The sequence below is a fragment of the Amblyomma americanum genome, chromosome 10, assembly GCF_052857255.1.
Source record: "Amblyomma americanum isolate KBUSLIRL-KWMA chromosome 10, ASM5285725v1, whole genome shotgun sequence".
Lineage (NCBI taxonomy): Eukaryota > Metazoa > Arthropoda > Arachnida > Ixodida > Ixodidae > Amblyomma > Amblyomma americanum.
The window spans coordinates 60,715,500-60,736,217 of record NC_135506.1 but is presented as its reverse complement, the minus strand read 5'-3'; the positions used below and the strand labels follow the sequence as shown (position 1 = coordinate 60,736,217).

General features: G+C 49.9%; 1 protein-coding gene across 1 annotated transcript in view; it reads right to left on the bottom strand.

The window, feature by feature from the left end:
- LOC144106885 (salivary peroxidase/catechol oxidase-like) overlaps window positions 1–20,718 on the bottom strand; it is a 44,250-nt gene that overhangs the window by 9,433 nt on the left and 14,099 nt on the right. The window contains exons 2-11 of the mRNA XM_077639832.1: window positions 15,199–15,353; window positions 13,402–13,558; window positions 10,742–10,965; window positions 8,537–8,734; window positions 5,290–5,442; window positions 3,915–4,016; window positions 3,182–3,292; window positions 2,642–2,777; window positions 1,872–2,075; window positions 923–1,054 (exon numbers count right to left, since the gene is read on the bottom strand). Of these exons, the coding sequence (XP_077495958.1) occupies window positions 923–1,054; window positions 1,872–2,075; window positions 2,642–2,777; window positions 3,182–3,292; window positions 3,915–4,016; window positions 5,290–5,442; window positions 8,537–8,734; window positions 10,742–10,965; window positions 13,402–13,558; window positions 15,199–15,353 (1,572 nt within the window). The remainder of the gene's footprint in view (window positions 1–922; window positions 1,055–1,871; window positions 2,076–2,641; window positions 2,778–3,181; window positions 3,293–3,914; window positions 4,017–5,289; window positions 5,443–8,536; window positions 8,735–10,741; window positions 10,966–13,401; window positions 13,559–15,198; window positions 15,354–20,718) is intronic.

Here is a 20,718-nt window from a genome sequence, read left to right as displayed (position 1 = left end):
AGCAAAGCTTCTCATTACGGAAATGGTGTCCCAATCAATCAATCAATCAATCAATCAATCAATCAATCAATAAAGTAATTAATTAATAAAACAAGCAATCGAATCAATCAATCAATTAATCAAGTAATCAATCAAATAAATAAATATATATAAATGAAATTTTACGGAAAAAACTGCAAAAAGACTGATAGCAGTTGCACTCTTTATGCAATGAAAGAAGCATTTGGTGTCACGCTTTCACGATGGAAATGTAGCCATGCAAGTCGTCGCTTTCACATAAATAGTGTTGCAACGTTGTCCGGAACACGGGTCAAAGAGAAGTTCGTAGCAAGTTAGAGCCTCGACGTTTAGATTATACGTTCTCGTCTTTGTTTGGCAGCAGCCTAACACTCCGTTCGCAATCCTCACGCAGCACTTCCAGATGCGGACGCTGCTCGCATAGCTTAGAGCAAGGTCTGATTGTTGCACGTCAGTTTCAAGCCCCGAATGATAAAAAAGTGTGGTCGCTTCGTTCCACGAGGTGTGTGTGCCTCGGAAAACTCTGCATATCGCCTTAAAAAGCGCCTTTCGTCCAGCCTACATTTTGAACAAGAATATACCCACATGGGAGTAAAAAGGAAGGTGTCGCCTAGCACACTCCCTATGATAAAATGGAGTGCCCTCGAGGACAGATTACTCCCTTTTTACTCCTTTCTGTTTGGTGTGCATCACCGCACGAAGGTGAGAAAGTTGCATCCAGATGTGGCTATTAATGTTAGTCTTTCACGAAAGCAGGGGCAAATAAAGAAGGAAAGAAGAAAGGTCAACCGGCCGTATCATTGAGTCGGCTGTTCTTCCCGCACAGATAATGTGTAGGGAGTAAAGGCACACTAAGCGCCGTGAGTCGCTCCCGCGAGGCACTTAAGGGCTTCCAGTGTCATACCTGTCGTAGTGCTGTCCCGGGTGCCGCAGCAGTCCCCGGATGATGTTGTCCATGTCCCCGTGGTAGAGGTAGAATGGGAAGAAGTAGAAGTCCTGCAGCTCGTACGGACTGCGCTGGCCGTCGATGTCGATCCTGGGCGGGTATGGAGAAGAGGCGAGTGTCCGGTTACAAGTTTCCACTGGACATACACTGCCATCACAAGCCAAGAACGCCACCACGATTGTGCTCCCATGGGACCCGAGACGCGCTCCTAATCGGTGTTCCGTTTTCGAGGCCTTTACTCTACGCTAGCAAAGGCTTCAAGAGAGGCACTGTCAATGCTTTCCGCATATTGCTGAAACATGCAGGCCGTGTACTTGAGGAAGATAGCGATGTGAAGAACAGCTTGATAGAAATAGCCACATTTCATTGCGCAGGGGGCGGCAGAAAGTTAGGTGGGCGGATGATATACAAAAGTTTGCGGGGATATGGTGGCTGGAGCTGGCAAAGAACAGTGTTAATTGGTGAGACAGGGAGAGGTCTGCAGTGGGCGTAGTCAGGCTGATGATGATGATGATGATGATGATGATGATGATGATGTCTATCCGAGAAAGTAGAAAGGCAATATGAGATGAAATAAGATAAAGTGACGGATTCTTCTATTTATATTTATCTGCCGCTTGAGCCAAACCTGGATGAATTTTCTCCTCTTTGGGTCTGCACCAGACCCTGGCCAATCCCCCAACGTGGGCATGTGCCATCGCTTTTGAACCAACAACAACAACAGCAACAACAACAACAACAACGACAACAACAACAACAACAGCAACAACAACAACAACAACAACAACAACAACAACAACAACAACAACAACAACAACAACAACAACAAGTGACGGTGTCCACGCGCAGTGCGGCATGCGGTGACTGGACGTTATAGGGACGGCGTCCCGTACACACACACACATACCTCTGGAAGACGCCGTCGATGAGCGTATGTCCGAGGCGGAAGGCGGCCGCGGCGAACTCGTTGAGGATGGTGGCGTCCACGTCGGGCGCGTAGCGGCTGCGGCCCGTGGGCACCAGCTGGTAGCGCACCATGGCGTCGGGGCCCATGATGGGTGGCAGCCACTCCGCGTACACGATGTGCTGCCACTGGGCGTTCACGAAACGCCTGCGAATCGCATTGATTTTGCAGTTGTGCTTTAGTACACCTCGTTGGACTCCTTTGCTGGCCTTGTACAGAAGTGTACCTCCTCTGTGTGCGCAGAACCCACCTGAGAACTTTGTTTGATGTTTATGGCTGTTTATATTAATTCACTTCATTTCACTTCATTCACCTTAAAGACCCCCATCAGGGGGTATTACATAAGGGGTGGGTTAACATATCCATCAACAAGTACAAGTCACTGCCATGAAATATAAGTGTTTACAGCATCTGAAAATACAGACGGGTGCGTGATGGCAGCGATATCGGTGGGTAGGGCATTCCAGTCCACAACAGTTGGGGGGAAAAATGAGCTTGAAAAAGTTGCAGTACGAGACACAGTGCGGGCAATCTGAAACGGATGGGCTGTGTCATCGGTGTCATCGGTGATTACGGTGTCATCGTGTTCTTTACTTTCTCCATGATTTTAGGGCACTGCCCCCGAGGCCTGCCTTGAGCGCGGGCCTTCTGAGCCCTCGTACAGATTCACGTAAAGGTCTCTCCAGCATTGTGTAAATGTAGGCTGACTGTACCGTGTCTCCTGGAAGAGCCTCTCGTCGTCCCAGTGCGAGTTGAGTTGCTGGAGACGGCGGGCGACGCGGTTGTGCTGCCGCAGCCACACCGTGTGCATGCTGGTAAGGGCGGGGTGCTCGTTGACACGTTCGTCACCTGCGTATGGTCACAGTCAGTTCCTTGTTGCCCTGTGCAAGGGCTGTGCTGCTAAACAACGACAAGAGAGGTGCACATGTCACGTAATTTGTATTAATAGAAGCATGGAAATGCTAAACGGTTTACAAATTGCACTACGATGGCTACCAAGACTACCCTCTTTGGTGAACTGCTCCTGTTTCGAGTTTCTGCGCTCTACTGTGGTGGAATAAAGAGCCAAGTTCTGAGAAGTCTCGCATCTTAGTACCTGGTATTGCGGAGTCTTATCAAGGCAGCTTTCTTTGTTTCTTTTCGCATACTGAAGGCCAGGGTGGAGCCTCGAATACCCTATCACGGAGTATTGAGCTTCAACGGGGTTGAGCGGCCGTATGTGCGGAAGCAAAATCGAAATGAACTTTACTCACCGCCTCGGAAGCAGATCTCTCCGGTCTCAAGGTTGCTGCAGCGGTCCTCAGCTGGGAAGAAACTCTGCGGCAGCAGCTCTTCGCCTTCCAGGGACTGTGTCCGCAGAAGACCTGCGGGAATAAGACGGCGGAACAGAGTTCAGCGCAGTGACGAAACGCCCCTTGCCGGGTCGTAGCGAACCATGTAGGAGTAATAACGTGTCTCTCCCCATGTGATGGTAGAGTGTATATCCTTAAAGAAATTCATGGTTACAGCTGTACAGACCACTTTCTACGGGGTCCTTTACCTGCATGTAGGGTGCCTTATTGGACCCATTATGACCGATTAGCCTCTCTGCCTTTCCTTTCTTCTCTTCCTCTCTTTCCTCCGGGGTAAACGTCTTCGTAGTCGTAGTATGTCCGATTTTAAAACTCCTGTGTTCACCACCTAGCCACTGACCATGCTGTGCAGACTGACTATGGAGTACGTGCCCACTAATACGTAGTCATGACTCTGCAGGCATGAATGATCAGTCATGCTACCCACGGGAGACTGGACTGAACTTTCTATTGGAATTTATGTGTATGACTGCCTGTGTGGGTTGGGGGGGGGGGAGGGGGGGTGACGCAGCTAATCATTGTCACTTCTTCCCACCAGAGGAGGCAGAAGAGTTCAAAAGTTCTTGCAGATGCGTATCAGCTTACACGTGTGCACCGCCAGGAGGCGGAACAGACCGCAAAGGAGGACACTGACCGTACTGGAAGAGCCTGAGGCGGGCTGTGTCTTCGTCGCTGCTTCCGTAGATGTGCGATCCGTCCAGGTACGACGTGAGCGAGTCTTGCTGTTCCCTAGGTCCTGCCGGACGAAAGAGTCATCGCGTGAGTGGTTGCGGGTAGCAGGAAACGTTAGACAGATTTCAAAGCACCTGCTCTTTGGACTGTTGTGAACAGGTGCAAAGAGTTCGCACTGCGACTTCCGCCACGCTGACGCCAGGTGCTCACAAAAGCCCAGCGAGCAATATGCGGCTCCCAGGAAGTGTTCATTGGACAGGTCTATAGGCTAACACTCGCTCTTTAAAAGTCGTGGTGAGAGGTTTTGGGTGTGCAGTGGTAGAGAGAAGAGCACGATTATCTTTTTCGCCTTATGTAGGCAGTGGCTAAATAACTGTCTAAGTAGGAGCACGTTAATTATGCTCACAATAATAATAGCTGGAAACTTATCCTGATATAAAAGGGCATCAAGTAGCACGCGCTGCCTAATAATAACATCGTGTGCTACAAAAATGTCTAGCCATATTGAATTTCATGCCGCAGGAGTGTGCAGAGAGCTTTCATGTAACTTGCTGGAAACAAAAACAAACAAACAAATGCTTGTGACACTTGAGATTTTTCGGAAATCGAATATGGATATTGTAGATAACTGATTCTCATTCTAGATTTTCTTGGATATTCGCATAATCCTGTGGAATAAAGAGAAAATGATGAAGTCCAAGTCTGTTTCACGTTAGATCAATATACGAGATTAGCAGGTGACTACGGGAGTGGAGTATGCATGATTATATATAGCAGCAGAAAAGCTTGACACTGCTTTTCTCTTGTAATTTGATGCAAACTGCCCCTTCCCATCCGTCCCAATCGATTATTTTCAAAGATATTTTCTCCATCTGGTTACACGCTATCGGTTCTTTCCCACTTTCAAACAAGCAGACGAACAGAAAAAGAAAACAGGAGCGGCGAGGGCAGACTAGATTTCTTTCTACGTCCTTGTGCTAAGTCTGAACCAAGTCTTTCACAATAAATTTCTGTGAGGCGGCTCCTGTAAGAGGGCCTCTTGCTACGCTTTGCGGTATTAGAACATCTAGCTCAAATTTTTTTATCATCACGAAAGCCTTATCATCCTGCTTGGACCTGTACAAGTTTTGCAGTATTGAAGAAAGAAAGAAAGAAAGAAGTAAATAAATAAATAAACAAATAAATAAAGGAATAAAGAAAACCCAGCTCGCTTGCTTCCCTAACAGATCCGGCGAAGTTAGAATTGATACTGTGGTGGCGAGTATTCTGTTAACAGTCCAGGACAGGATGTCCATCGTCTCGGAACTCAATACGCCGTGCTGAGAGTCAGAGCTCACCCAGCTGGCAGGAGCAGGGCGCCGAGCGCGGCACGTTGATGCAGGTCTGTCCCAGGCGGCCGAAGAAGGTGTCTCCCTCCGGCACGGGGATCGAGTAGCACTCTGGCAGCACGTAGCGTTCGGGGCTGCAGCAGTCGATTGGGTTGTTCGGGTCTGCGGGCGAAGGAAGACGTCTTGGGTGCATACAGGCTTTCGACAGTGCAACCCTCCCTCCCCGCGCACTCTCGTAGCGTCGAAAAATCGCTGCAGCCTTACACTGTAAACACGAATACGCCTATATGGGGATAAAAAGGGAGTAAACTGTCCTCTTCTAGTGCACAGCTTACTGCGTGTGGCAGTGCTTTGTGAGCTAGCAGGCCTATGTTATTACACACGCAAGTACCCACAAGAGTCAAACCGTCAGTGTGTGTAGAGAAGTTCAGCGCCCGGAAAATTTCAGAAGAAAACAGAACGCCTCCTTTGTCACTCTCCGATTCCTCGCGGTTCAACAATAGACACCTTAGCATACCGCGTACCATGCTACTGTTACCGTTACCGAAGTGCCGGGAACCCGCTCGTTGTCAGTGCGCATGCGCATATCGCCTCGAGGGCGCCAGGTGGCGTTAGGTGCCCGGCAGCTGTGCGTGCTCCTGCCGCATCGGGACCAATCAGCGCGGCCGCACTGGCGGTGGGCGGGCTCCCGGTATTCCAGTAACGGTAACACGGTATCCTAAAGGTGCAAAGGTAACACGGTGCTAAAGAGAACCGTGTGGCGCCGCTGCTGTCTTGACACAGACGGAGGCGAGCATGACGACCTCTCCGCGTTTCGACTAGGCTGCGATGTTTGTACCGACCTATTTACTACCTTGTTCAGTTCAGTCATTTCTGCCTGTTTTTCTTTTTTTTAGTGTACAGGGCTACCGATATGAATCATGCGCTGCCTTAACTATGAAGGCAAGCGAAATCACCGAAAAATGCTATATGTATAACTACTGCTGGAATCTACTTCGTCTGCATTCATTTAATATTCATTTGCTGTGCGAGATGACTGGTTTGAGACCGGTTACGGAGTTACTGTGTAGCCCTCGAGAGTACCGGTACGTAGAATGAGATGCGTCAGTGTCTAGAGCATTGCAGTAATGCATCCTGACCGTTGTCATGACTATAACGATGATTTTTTTATTTATTCATTTGCCATAAACAAGCATGTCGTGTCTACCACATCTCGAATACACGCACAATATCCTCACACCTTTTTATCTGTACGGAGAAAATTTGTAATTCTTGCGATAGCAGCAGATGGCTTCAGTATCCTTGCAAAGGATCAGAAATCATGGCTTCCATGTTTGCGCTCGGGGACTGAATTATATGTATTCGTAACGCAGCAAGCTCATTGTACAACGCGCGATGCTGCGCAGCCTTGAGCATACAAGGAGCCTGGCGAATAAAAAGCAAGGCGCTCCAAGCTGCGACCCTAATTGAATAAGGAGTGAAAGCTCCCCGGGGAGCCTTCCACGAGGGGCTATGTCTTGGAGGACTCTGACAGGCGCGCAGGGCATATGACCGCTCCGCACGGCTCGTTCGCCCATTACGTCTCTGGGGGCAGCAGCGGCAGGGGGTAAATCTGAGCCCGGCTCGGAAACGTCGGGCGCCTCAATTAAATTAGGGCTTGGCTCTGGTTTCGCCTTGTTTGTTTTGCTCTTGCTTCCCAACAAGACGGAATCCAGGCTATAGTTTACTCCCGAGCACACTGAGCTTCCGTGTGAATAAAGCTGGCCGATCGAGTGTGTTTGCGCGCGCGATATGGTTGTCGCTGGCTGTCCGTCTAGCTGCAGATTGAGAGCCTACGACTTGAAAGGTTCGCAAGAATGCGCTCTCGAAAGGCCTAATTCGCTAAAGCCCTTCAGCGTGTTTGTAAGAGCTGTTGTTTTGCGCTCACGTCACCTGTTGTTCAAATGCGTATACGGCCAATCTCACTGTAGCATAGAACGCGAATGGATATGAAAGCACAGCCTCTTCTGCATACCCTGACCTGAATCGGTGCTGAATGTAAACGGAGGGATTAGTGGTCGTGTTCAAGCTGAAGTAGAAGGAAAAAAAAAGTATTCTAACACTAACAGCATAATGACTTGTTAAACGGACAAAGCTAGATATGCAAACTTAAGCTCAAGAATGTTTGCCTGGCATCCGAAAGCTTAGTACGAAATGACGTCATGACTTCCAAGATGTTCGCGCCCACGCGCTTAAGCTTTCACCGGCGCTTTTAGATTATCGATGTATGCTACGTGGGTGCGGCCGCTGACCGTACGCAGCCTACCTTGAGAGCGCGAGCATGAGCCTCTACGGGATTTTGAGCAGCATAAGCAGTGTCAGCCATCACGCTGTACCTGATAGACTACAAGGTATTGATCTCGCCGCTCATTAGGCAAAACAAATTAATTTCGCATACGAAGACATAATCCTCTGCCATTGGGGACTAGCCCTTGTGCCCCTTTGAGCCCCTCAAGAGACCGACCCTTACTCAATCACAAATTAACTGCAAGGCGATCATTGGTATCCTTGTCATGGTCTTCGCACAGACCACCCGTTTATCTTGAGAGGTAAGCGCTCCATTTAGTTCCAATTTATCAGGTTTTAAGCTGGGGTGTATCTGCAATCTTTCATTTGCTCCAACAGTGAGCGCGCCATGAAAAATAATAATAAATAAAAATAATATAATCAGTTCATTGGGTGCCTCCGTCGACGAGCTGCGTTGCTCCATCAGCAATCTTAACATTCCTCCTTTCTCTATCGCCAATGCTAGCAAGCAGGCCAGACTACAACTGATCAGACCGACAGCAAAGTCTCTCCTTCGTTAAATTATCTTTATCTCACTTTTAAAGCGTGGAGAAGCAGTCCGAATATTGAACATCCTAAAAGCGATCTTCGGCGCAAGAATACAGGATCCATGCGTGCCTCTTTTTTCATGTCTTGTGTCGCGCGTAGCGCCTAAGCTCTTTTTTTAAAACGGGTCGCCGAATCTCAATCGACGGTCTGACTGATAGACTCTTTGACAAACAGATATACAGTCGCACCTCGTTATAACGAAACGGTTGTAACGAAATAATGGATATAACGAAGGAATGACGATTCCCCTTGGACGCCGGCAAGCATGGTCTATAGCGAAGTAATCACCGGGCCCCTTCAACTTCGTAATGCCCGACCTGTGAGTCGAACGCTTGGCATAGAAGGAGTGATCGATAGAGGGCGTTTCAAACGCTGTACGCACTTCCGAGGTTCCGGATCTCCCCGGGGTCCGACTCCAGCGGCGCCAGGGCCAGGTCATGGTCGATGAACTGTCCCAGCTGCATGAGCATGTGCGAGAAGTGCGGGCTGGGCAGCCGCCGGTCCGGGTGCACCAGCGACGAGATGAGCCGCGCGTTGGGCAGCTCCAGGCCACTCTTGGCCAGCCGGGGGCTGCTCACGCCTACGCCATGAAAGAGAAAAGTGTATAAGGAGTTCCATTCAATTCAGTTTCACTCGACGTCATTGAAAAGACCGGGGCTCAGACAACAAAACTGGGAATATTTAAGTCCCCCTTAAAGTTGGAATGTGATAGCATTGATTTAACATTTGTTTCAGCTTCTTTCTTCAGATTCTGTGTGTGTTCTCATCAGTTTCTTTGAAATTATCTCTCCGTCAACCGCCATATTCGAGCCGATAGGTGCAGTGGCAAGTATTCTCTATGCTGTCACGGTGCTGACATTTTCGTTTAAGAAATTTTTTATCTGATTGTTTATTTCGACGACTGTTACGTCATACCTCTCTCCACCAATCAGCGAATTTTGTGACACCGGATGGCCCCGAGTTGCTCCTGGCGGGAACTGTGATGCTATCTAGGTCGCTGTCTAGAAACTGCTGCTCACAACCCGGTGGGCAGGTTGTGACGAAGTCACGAGGTCACGTGACCTCTCTGGAGCAATTTCGCGACCTCGGATGGTGTATATAACGGTAGACTCTGTAATGTTATCGTATTTAATGCTATCTTCAATGCTATCGTATGTGAAAATCTTAACAAACACTTTGGCGTGAAAGGTGGCCCCCTTATTTGGCAGTGTCATCAGGAGACCACGACGCGTGTGGCTAAAGACTACCTTGGTGAGCTCTGTGTTCGGGCGATTTCTTTCTGTCATGTATAGTGCTGGCATTTTGTAAATTAATCGCAGATACATACCGGTTATAATCAGCCAATGGCCGCCGCTGCTCAATAGACATCGTTTCTTTTCGCAAACACCCCCTCATCACAGTTTCAGCCTGCCGCTCATCATTTATGCTGTTTTGGTTCCTCGCAGTCTCTGTAGCACGTCCCATTTCGTGCTGACGACTGACGACGTGCACATCTCGCAACATGCTCTTTCTCGGTGTCGCTGCGCGAGTTTGGAGTCGTCAGTAAACGTTTACGGCAGACAGTTGTACGATCTTCTCACGAACACGTTTACTGTAGCGTTGCCCGGCGACCAAGCCGCCAGGTATTCAAACGAGCAGGTGGAACACGCATGTCCCCTCAATATCGCTGGCTTTTTAGGTGATTGGCTTGCGGGAGCTTTGCCGAAATAAACTCCAGTAAAAACACCCCCGTTCCGTAAACCTTTGCTGCCCCAGTAATGAGTCTGATTCGGTTTGAAAGTGATCTCTTTAGGCTTAAACTTTTCAGACTAAACTGCCCTGTAATACGGTTTATTTGCGCAAGAAGGCATGACGTGGACACTATTTGGCCCGTTTTGGCCGATATCGCGATAGCCTTGGAATCAATTTTTTTTAGTTTATTTTTAGTTTATTTGATTTAGTTGCATACGGGAAATTAGCGGTACCCTGCCACTGCCTGCTGTAAAGGAGCTGAGAACTTAGTGGAGCAATCTTTGTTTTTTTTTCTCCACCTTCTCTACCACTTTGTAGTAGTAAGTGGTTTTTATTAAAATAATAATAATAAGGAAGGAAAAGATTTTTGCTAGCCCCGGCATCTGCCATCGATACTGAAGCACCTGAGCTGGGGCAACGGAAATAAAGGATGACAGGCAGAATGGAGAAATGAAATGAAAGAGGTGAGGGGACAGGAATAGAGGACAGGGGGAGAAGTAATATGCACAAACTATTTACACAACAAGAAGAATTTCGTTACTTAGAAACCTTTCTTATGCCTCTCTTTTGGCATTGTCTGCACGCGGTCGCGATATTCGCAGTTCCCGGTGGTTTCTCTGCACATATTGCCTCGCCTTTTCATTACACCTTCAGTTGCGAGACAGCGCGCGGGGTGTCTTGCTCCTGTTGTTTGTCGCGTCTACTTGAGCTCTGTTTTTTCACTAACTAGTCCATACTTGTGCTTCGCTACAACGCAAAGAACGCCAAGTGCGCACAAAAGCAAGCGAAGAGTCCAAGAAGCTCAAGGAGAGGTTAAACAGATTGAAGTGTCCAAGGATATACGAAGCACACGTACCGTCGTTGTAGGCAGGAGGGAGCAGCCGAGTCATGCAGGAGAAGGCCATGCCCCACCGCGGGTTGGCCAGGTTGTTGCAGGCGCCGTCCGAACGCCGGTACGGCGTGTTTGGGTCGCAGGAGCCCACCGCGGGGGTGGAGCAGTCCCGCTGCGCCGCCAGCAGAAGGGGGTCTCTGCCCACCAGAGGTTGGAGGTTCTGCAGTCCGTTCAGGCCACCCGCCACCCTGCACGACCGAGCCGCGTCATGACCTCGCTTGTTTCTGTCACTCCTAATCTGGGCTGAGACTTGAAGGCTAGCGAAAAGGGTTTATGTTATATTTGAGCACAGCTCACTGAGCTACGGAAAGGAAAACGGTAGTGGTAACGTTAAGAGACAGAGAGAAAGCATAGTGGGTCAGGGAACAAAGGTGGGTTAATGATGCCCTAGTGAAAATTAATCAGAAAATTGAGCATGGGTAGGACATGTAATGTAAAGAGCCGATAACCTATGGTACCTTAGACTAACGGAATGTATTTCAAGAGAAGGCAAGCGCAGCAGGGGGTGGCGGGAGGTTAGGTGGATGGATGAGAATAAGTCTGCGCATATAAGTTTGCGGCACCTGGTAAGTGAGGAGTGGGGAGGGGTGGACGGGGTGTCGCTCATTTGGAGGTCAGGGAAGGATGCCTTTGTCCTGAAGGGGACATATTTAGGCTGATGATGATTACGATGAATCTGCTGAACAGCAAATTCCATTCTAATATATTGTTATCATTTATGCGGCTTTCATGAGCAAAACACGTCGCCTAACCTGAAAAGACAAGGTCCCGGTTGTGTTTTTGTCATTCAGTCTGTTATCTTGAAAACCTTAAGTAGAATGTCCGGCCAGGCAAATTTCTACAGAGCTTAACAAAAAGTCCCTCTTTTTATCCCTTCCCTTACGGCTCGGTTCAGGTGTCGGCCGGGATGCGAGACAGACACTGCGCCATTTCCTTTCCCCCAAAACCAAGTTACAATTCCGCCTGTGCTGTGCGATGTCAGTGCACATTAAAGAAACCCAGGTGGTCGAAATTTTTCAGGTGTCCACCGCTATGGCACCTCTTTCTTCCCGTCTTCTTTCACTCCCTCCTTTATCCCTTCCCTTACGGCGTGGTTCGGGTGTCCGCCGAGATATGTGAGATAATTACTGCGTCATTTCCTTTCCTGAAAACCAAATTTAATTTATTTCATTTTTTTACCTGCCGCGTTGGCTCAGTGGTTAGTGCGCGCGCTCGGCTACTGATCCGGAGTTCCCGGGTTCGAACCCGACCGCGGTGGCTGCGATTTTATGGAGGCAAAACGCTAAGGCGCCCTTGTGCTGTGCGATGTCAGTGCACGTTAAAGATCCCCAGGCGGTCGAAATTATTCCGCAGGACTCCACTACGGCACCTCTTTCTTTTTTTCTTCTTTCACTCTCTCCTTTATTCCTTCCCTTACGGTGCGGTTCATGTTTCCAACGATATATGAGACAGATACTGCGCCATTCCATTCCCCCCAAAAAACCAATTATTTTCACCTTATTTGATTTTCAATTTCCTCTTTCTTCTTTCCTTCCCTCTTTTACCCTTTTCCTTGCGGCGCGGTTCGGGTGCGTAAAGATGTGACAGGTACTACGCCATTTACTTTCCCCAAAATTTGGCGGTTGTTTAGCTCTGGTTAAACCTGGAGTGACGCGATAGCTACAGCTGGCCGAGTGGACCTTGCTCAGTTGAATTGCAAAGTCAGTCTTTCACCGCTACGTTTCACTGGGCGTTCCTTCTTCATCTTCGTCCCACTTGACACGGCGCATGCGCACAGCTGTTGCAGCTCGGTTTCGCCGGCGCGCCGCCCCGCCGGCAGCAGCAGCTGCCCCGCACCACGTGGCTGGTCACGTGACCAACCACGTGATCAGCCACGGCTCCGCGCCGCCGGCAGCTGCTCCGCACCACGTTCCCGACCACGTTACAGTGTGGCGGCGCCGCCACCGCCACGGCGCCGCCACGCTGAAGGCTTCAAATGCTACCGTAATGTAGCTATCGCTACAAAACCAAACAAACCGGCGTTCATTGGGGCCTTTGGCGTTGACAACGTTATAGAGACTTAATTTTCACGAAAGGAAAGGCGCACAACCAGATCTCTGGTTTAGTCGACACCTCAATCTCGCTTTCATGTACATAGCGCTGGTGTCCAACTGCAAAAACCTGGGTAGGCAGTGCGCCCACCCTGCCAACCTTTCAGGTTGCAGGTGCAGTGCCGCGTGTCTGCCACAACGTTATCAGCGCTAATTCATGCAGCCCACTTCTCTGTCACCACCGCCACGTACCTCAAAGAGCGATTGAGGGGTCTACTGACCCAGGGAGCTAGTTATGCGCCCTTCCTCAATTTATCTGCATCGAGAATGTTGTCAACGCCAACGCTAATGAACGGAATGAACACCGACAGCTTTAGCTTTGTTTATCCGTGATTAGCTGAGGTAATCACATTCATCATTTTTTTTTTGCTGAAATTGCCTTTATAACGTGGCTGGGACGTTTTAAACGCTTGTGCACCAACTACAGAGGGCATGATGTCACTGCCATCGACATTAGTGTAACGACTTATGCTCTGTTGTCTATAGCTCGTGGTCCATAAGCCTGTGCAGCACAAGAAAGCTTGAGCAGCTTGCCTGGGTATCAGCAGCCGGGTGGTCTCCTCGAAGAGGGTGGCGGCGCGGGCCTTGCGCCGCGAGGTGTCCGTCGGTCCCCGGCTGGTCACGTGACGCATGTGGGCCCCAGGACAGCCGGCAGGGGGCGCGCCCTTGTACGAGCCGCCCCTCATTTGCACTGCGGTTACACGGGGAGGGACACCACTTAATGTATGTGCCGTGCGCTTTATCACCGGCTTAATTACGTGTAGAACAGATATAGAGACCTGACACATTCCAAGCAGGAAGCAGAGCGCAGCATTGCTAAAGCATCGCCAACACTGTCCACGCTCGCTATGAAGCAACGCTAAATAACAAGAAACTATGCGCTAAACATCACTCCTTGCTGCTTCATCATGAACTAATCACGCGCGCGCAAACTGGACACATTTCTTATTGTGTAAATAGTTTGTGTATATTACCTCTCCCCCATCCTCTCTTCCTGTCCCCTCACCTCTTTCATTTCATTTCTCCATTCTGCCTGCTATCCTTTATTTCCTCTGCCCCAGCTTTGGTGCTTCAGTATCGACGGCAGATGCCGGGGCTAGCAAAAATCTTTTTCTTCCTTTTTATTAATATTTTAATTTAACCACCACAACAACTACTACTATTACTACTACTACTATTACTACTACTACTCCTTGCTGCACGAGCACCAATGCGTTTAAAGATATCTACCTTCAGGAATCATTACACATCGCATAAGTTTTCTAATACGTTGAAAGATTTCTGGCTAGTCAGTGACGGTCCCAAGATTTCGCCACAGGCACCATGTCCGCACTGCGTTTGGGCACGATGTTGTTTCGACAGCGGTATATTATAACAAGGGTAGTTCGCGTGTGTACGTTTTGAAACAGGGGGCCGCATTTAGTTACGATACATTTTTAATGCGAAGGCATTAGGCGGCTCATCGACAGGAAAAGCCGGCGTGGCCTAAAAAGGCGGTGTCGTTACTAATCTCGCGATTGGTCGAACGGTGCGACGCCATCAAAGGCGGGAAAATAGGAAATGTTAACCAGTAATAGTGAGTACTAGTACTTACAACTACACCGGCTACAAGGGAACAGAATCGGAATAGATTTAGAATGGAATCGGAATACAATTACAATGCTTTCGCATTACTCGCACGCAAGTTCCTTAAGGGCCCTGGTAGTACTAATAAAAACACTTATTTGGGAAGAGAAAATTTGGGGGATTGAGGGTGGGGGAGAGAATGATTTGGAGCTTCCAGTGGTCTTCCAGGAGCCTGTTGGCCTCCGCCGCCGCCTTGGCGCTCGTCACCAGCATAAGTTGTGTGATCGGGCTGGAGTCAGTCAGGAAGGCCTTCTACTGCTCTACACTAGGGCTAGTTATCTTGGGTAGTAAAGGGCTTCTTTCACAGTCCCAGGTGACGTGGTGCGTCGAATTTTTATTCTTTCCTGTCCCCTGAAATCGGCTACCACCGTCTGTGTCGCTAGTAGCTAGTTCAGGCACGTAGCCTGCATTTTTTTTCGGGAGGGGTCGAAATAATTTCGTCTAACTGGCAATGAGGTGTGTGTGTGGGGGGGGGGATGAATTTGATTTCGGCAGTGAGGGCCCGGGCCCCCTTGGACCCTCATTGAATACGTGCCTGAGCTATCTACTGGCTGTTGGCTAGTGGACCAACTGTGATGGCTGGAGCGAGGGAATTAACCGAAAAAAAGTATCGTATCAAAGTGATGAGAATCATGAGAATCGCCCTTAGCACCCTTTGAACGGCGTAGCAGTGTGCGCATGCGCACAACGGCGCGCCATACGTACCTGGGTGCTGCGGTGGCGGCGTGGAGGCGGCCCTTTTGCGAATTGTTTTGGCCGCTTCTTGCGCCGTCTCGCGCAGAATCCGTGCGTCCGAGGAGCGGTCGGTCCCGGCCCACCGCACGACCGCCACCTCGGCGATCATGAGCAGCAGCAGCCACCTGCATGCACGGAGGAGAGAGAACGGCAATGCTTGAGAGAGGAGAGGGCGCTCTGCGGAGCAACGCGTTGCTGCTGACCCCGAGGGTTTAACGGCAATAAATGCACGGGCATTACGCTCCAGTATTGAAGGGGAACAACAAATTAACATTCTAGAGGTAAAGCGTCCTTATTTCTGTTCTTTTGCAAAAGTGGCAACTTACAAAATAGACATTAGGTTTACAGTTTAGAGCTGTGAATATGCTTAGAAGATAGTGAGAAATGGTGCTGAAACTTCTTTATGGAAAGTCCTTCGGTTAGAGCTACGTGGATGTTGCCACGCACTCGCGCACAAACACCCATGCGTGGGTGTCCGTCTGTCTGTCTGTCTGTCTGTCTGTCTGTCTGTCTGTCTGTCTGTCTGTCTGTCTGTCTGTCTGTCTGTCTGTCTGTCTGTCTGTCTGTCTCTGTCCGTCCGTCCGTCCGTCCGTCCGTCCGTCCGTCCGTCCGTCCGTCCGTCTGTCTGTCTGTCTGTCTGTCTGTCTGTCCGTCCGTCCGTCCGTCCGTCCACCGATCCGTCCGTCTGTCTGTCTGTCTGTCTGTCCGTCCGTCCGTCCGTCCGTCCGTCCGTCCGTCCGTCCGTCCGTCTGTCTGTCTGTCTGTCTGTCTGTCTGTCTGTCTGTCTGTCTGTCTGTCTGTCTGTCTGTCTGTCTGTCTGTCTGTCCGTCCGTCCGTCCGTCCGTCCGTCCGTCCGTCCGTCCGTCCGTCCTTCTGTCTGTCTGTCTGCCTGTCCGTCCGTCGTCCGTCCGTCCGTCCGTCCGTCCATCTGCCTGCCTGTCTTGTCAGTCGAAATGCAGAGGAGCGGCTTAAAATAAGAGCAGTTCCGGTAAGGCGATTTCATTATTACGATCGCTCAGCGTATAGCGCTGTCACTAGCCGGGCTTTCTTGCAGCCAAGGCCGGGCCGATGTTATTACGAATGTCGCGGCCCATCGTCTTCATGAATGTGGCAGCCCTTGTGGTTTATGTATTGCCTTGTTCGTTCGTTTTGAAAGGCTTAGTATTTGTCGCGCTCTGTGTGAACAGCTCAACCGTGCCACGTAGGAAGGCACGCGAATGAGATGGTGAAAGGAAGCAGGGACAGAAAGAGTAGCCCTAGTACAGGGCTCCGGATTAACTTTGACTACGTGCGCTTCTATAATGTAACCTAACATCGAACACCAGAAGGGAAGTTTTGCATTTGGCCTCCGCGGCCGGGACTCGGTAACGTGTCCATGGGTTTAACAGCCGAACGCCAATCGCACTGAGCCACCGCTGTGGGTGTCTGAGAAGTGCCACATTATTGGCGATATACCTGATAAGCCCAAACACTCAATAAGGCACCATAGATGAACAACGTCCTGGCCGAGAGATCGTGTTACGAAACGACAGTTCTGGTCGCCTGAATGCCGTAGCGCCCAGCACAAGTGTTTCGTGATGAGTCGACTGGACACGGACTTTTACTGCTAAAGCAGTACCTGAAGAAGATGCTTCCTGGAGTTGCCGGTATTATGCAGATGACCGTGGACGCCATAGCTGCCTCCCCTACCTGGCCACTGTGATAACTCCGCTTTATATTGCAGATTCAGTTTTGTCAGGTGTGATGTCAGCGATGAATTCGCGAGGATATTACATAAGTAACGCCGCCCATAGCCGCAGGGTACCGTAGTTCTGACTTTTTTTTTCGAAAACCCATCTAGAATGTCAAACGTACACGCCGTCTTGTGTTTCAAATAAGCCTAGGAGAAGATGCTTCAATTAAGGCCGAGTGCCATCCTCGAGGTTATGAGGGGTTCAACCGACTCGATGTTAAGCGGGTGACCGCATGCGACCACAGTCAACAGCGTGCTCAGCAGTTTTAGAGGTTGAGGTTTCTGTAAGCTACAGTCGCTACTAGTATACCTTTCCGTAAACTGCACTTGCGCCATAAAAATTCATCATCAGTTGTTCCGCCGTGCCCATATCCGAAAAAAATATACCAAAGCATTTTTGAACAGGAAAAAGTTTATGAGCCCAATTTCTTCATATATTATAAGATTTCACTATAACAATCAATATATCCGCAGATCTGCCGTCGGCAGGCTTGCATTTTTTTTTTTGCTATTAACAATTCTGCTATCGTCAAAAGAGTTCCCCGTCGGTTTTCTATGGCAGTCTTAACTGCTGGATGCGAGCGATGGAAACACTCTAAAAGAAACATTTTATTACATATCGGAATAATGGACTATTACCTTATATTTTCATAGCAGTACCTTACAGTTTTTCAATATTCAAAATTTTTGTCGAAGAATGTTGGACGTGTATATGAACTATTAGCCCTTTACCACTACTTGCATAAGTAGCCTTGTCACTACTTTCTCAAGTAAGCATTGCAGTCTAATACGCCTCAGTCACAAGACTCTTTTCAAATCCGTTTGCATCAAGGTATCCACCTATCACCAAAAAGCCGAATTTCAAAGGCAGTTCCAGCGGGCTTCAACGGTTTCGGATAACCGCTACCCCCCCCCCCCCCCCCCCCCCCAAGATCGATAGAAGCGAAGACGTTTGTGTCGCATAGCAGCGAATCATGTCTTTTCGAATGAAAGGACCAAATCCTGAAGGCACTTGAAGTGCACCCGTGACAGGAGCGTTCCCGCCGCCGAACACTGCCCAGAGCGTAACTGGACCACTGAACCATTGCGTCAGTTCTTCCTGCTCCGCTTACTCGACGCGGATAACCCCGTCTGCGTCCTCTCTCAAAGCTTCATTGTGGTGCGCGAGCAATCTCCGGTAATGGTTCCCTGACACTGACAAGTGCGTTGCCGTTCCAGACGCCCTGACAAGACAAGGTCAGTGTCGCAGAAGAGAGGCGACGGCAAAAGAAGAATGGAACGCAGCGTCGCCCGTGATGTCTACGACAGCCTCCCCATCTGCTCTCTCTTCTCGCTGTCCCGTCGTCTTCGTGCTTGGCGCTTTTTTTTTTATGCGCAGAAGATACCGCCCTCCGACGACGAGCGGGTAAGCAGAGCTTCCGCCGGAGGCCTCCCCGCAGGGCACGGAGGATTGAAAGCGGTCCGAGGTGGTAATCGTGAAGCAACGGTTTCCTTTTAGAGTCGGGCAGGCCGGCCCCAAGAGCTGTAGAAACTTCGCTGACCGCACCATAATTGCTGCTCCGTCTGGGGGCCCCGGACGACGCCAAATTGACGGCTGCCTCTCAGGCCCGCGTCTGATTTATGGTTTTTTCGGTGAGACGGCCGCTTTCCGATGCCCGCAGACGCGACGCGACCTTCTTGTTCTTTGGCTGGGTAAGGGTTAGGCGGCGCGTTGCGTCACCGGTCGTCTTCAGGCCATTTTCTCGAACGGAGCGGAGCTCCTCAGAATTCCGTTCCTCATACCCCCTGCCCTCCCCCCGGACGCAAGCGAAGTGATGAAACGCAACCGATACTACGGCAAAAATCATTAAAAGAAAGAAATGAAAGATAAGGAAGGTTAGGAATAGGAGCTCCTTGTTGCACATTGTTTCTTTTTCGCGTTTGGCGCGTGTCACGTGATCTGACGTCAGACGCATACCGCCGGGGGCGTTTCGTGATGCATCCTTTCGTCGAAGACGGGGTTTGGATTGCAGTGTGAGCGAAATCGAGGTGAGAGCAGCAGAAGAATAAGAAGAGAAAGTTGCGTTGAAGAAACAGCGAGGCGGAATTTGGTCAGAGCCGCATGCGAGCCTGTCGAGTAACGAAAGGGGCCAGTAAATGATGCCACGTAGATTCCCGAAAGGGCACCCCCAGGAGTATTTCGAAAGGTGCACGAGCACAACCACTTGGGCGGGAAGAGGGGGGAATTGGGGAGGGGGGTAGCCGAAATGTTCTGAGAAAAAGAGCATAAATGTCAAGGAGGAAGGAAAAAAAGTTGAAAAGATTATGCGTCCGCCGGTCGCAGCTTGCGACTCCGGGGTCGACCTCATTATCGGGGCGCGGCTGATTGGGTCCGGGCGTTAGGCAACCGGCGATTTCGCCGATCGGCAGATTCCGCGCGTAAGCGCGTTTTTCGAGGGGGGAATTTGCCGAAAGACGTTAAAGGACAGAATAGAGGGTGTGGAGGGAGGGTTAATGGGTCGGCCTATCGTTCGGCTCCTTCCTTGTCGCCGTCGTCTGTGGGTGGCAGACGGTAATGATGACCTCGAACCAATTGTTCGATCTCGACTTCCTGGTTTGGAGGCGGCGGCATCATTGCCCCTCTATGCAGCCGGCTCTACCTGCGTGTCTCTCCTTGAACCCGTCGCCATAGAGGCCGCGGCGGGCTATGCGAGTTCCGGTCTTTCTGGTGACGTAACACGACGCGCGGCTTGACGCGGCGGTCACGTTTCGCGCGAGCTTTTCTGTGCGCTTAAGCGCGTGCGTGTGTGTGAGCGCACGCTGTTGTGCGAAGGCATAATAAATCAGTCTAGACGTCATCGAAGCCCGCGAACTATTTTTCTGCTGACTGTGTCTCGTGCCAGGACTCTGGCGGCGTAAGTCGCAGCAGTCGTTAGTATACAGGAGTGGTCGCGCGACCCAGAGACTTTGCGACGACGCCTGTTTTCAACTGAGCGAGGAAATGATTAAACTGTGTATGGGACTAACCGTAACTAAGACTTAAGCGCGCACCGAAATGGGGCAACAATGGCAACGAAGGCGCACTCGGCCTGTGTTCTGTCCGTATTGGCTGCTCCGTATTAGTAATGCGTCGATAAGTACTCGTGGAATAAGGTAGCAGCGAGCAAGCCTAGCAAGGGGCGGCAGAAAGATAAGGTGCGCGGATGAGATTAAGAAGTTTGCGGAGATAAGGTGGCCGCGGCTGGTACAGGACAGGGTTGATTGGAGAGATATGTCAGAGGCTTTTGTCTTACAGTAGGCGTAATCAGGCAGATGATGATGACAATGAGGCCTGCAATATATCCTTTCGAGTCACTAAAACTTCTTTCAACTTAGTGAGGCTCGATTCATTAGACTTTTTTTTTTCTGCAAAAAAGTTACATGCTCTCTAGAGGTTTTGTCTTAAAAGAGCGATGGCTTCGGAGCAGACCTTTCACCACGACAGGTACGAAACTCTTCACAAGACTCGGGCATTGAAATGCGGTGTTTTTACGGGGTCAACACTCGGAGGTTAGTCTCTGTCTCGACGCCCGTAGGCAGTAAATAAATTGTGTACAAGCTCCAGACTCTTGCGATGACTGATAATCACGCCGCCAATAAAATCAGTGAAACCGACGCAGTAGCAAAAAGGCATAGGTATAACAGTCGGAAAGGTTAATTAAAGCTTAGAATAAGTAACACATTTCAGCGCTTCTGAAGTCAATGACGACACACGGCGGCAGTTTTATCTGCCGCTCCTA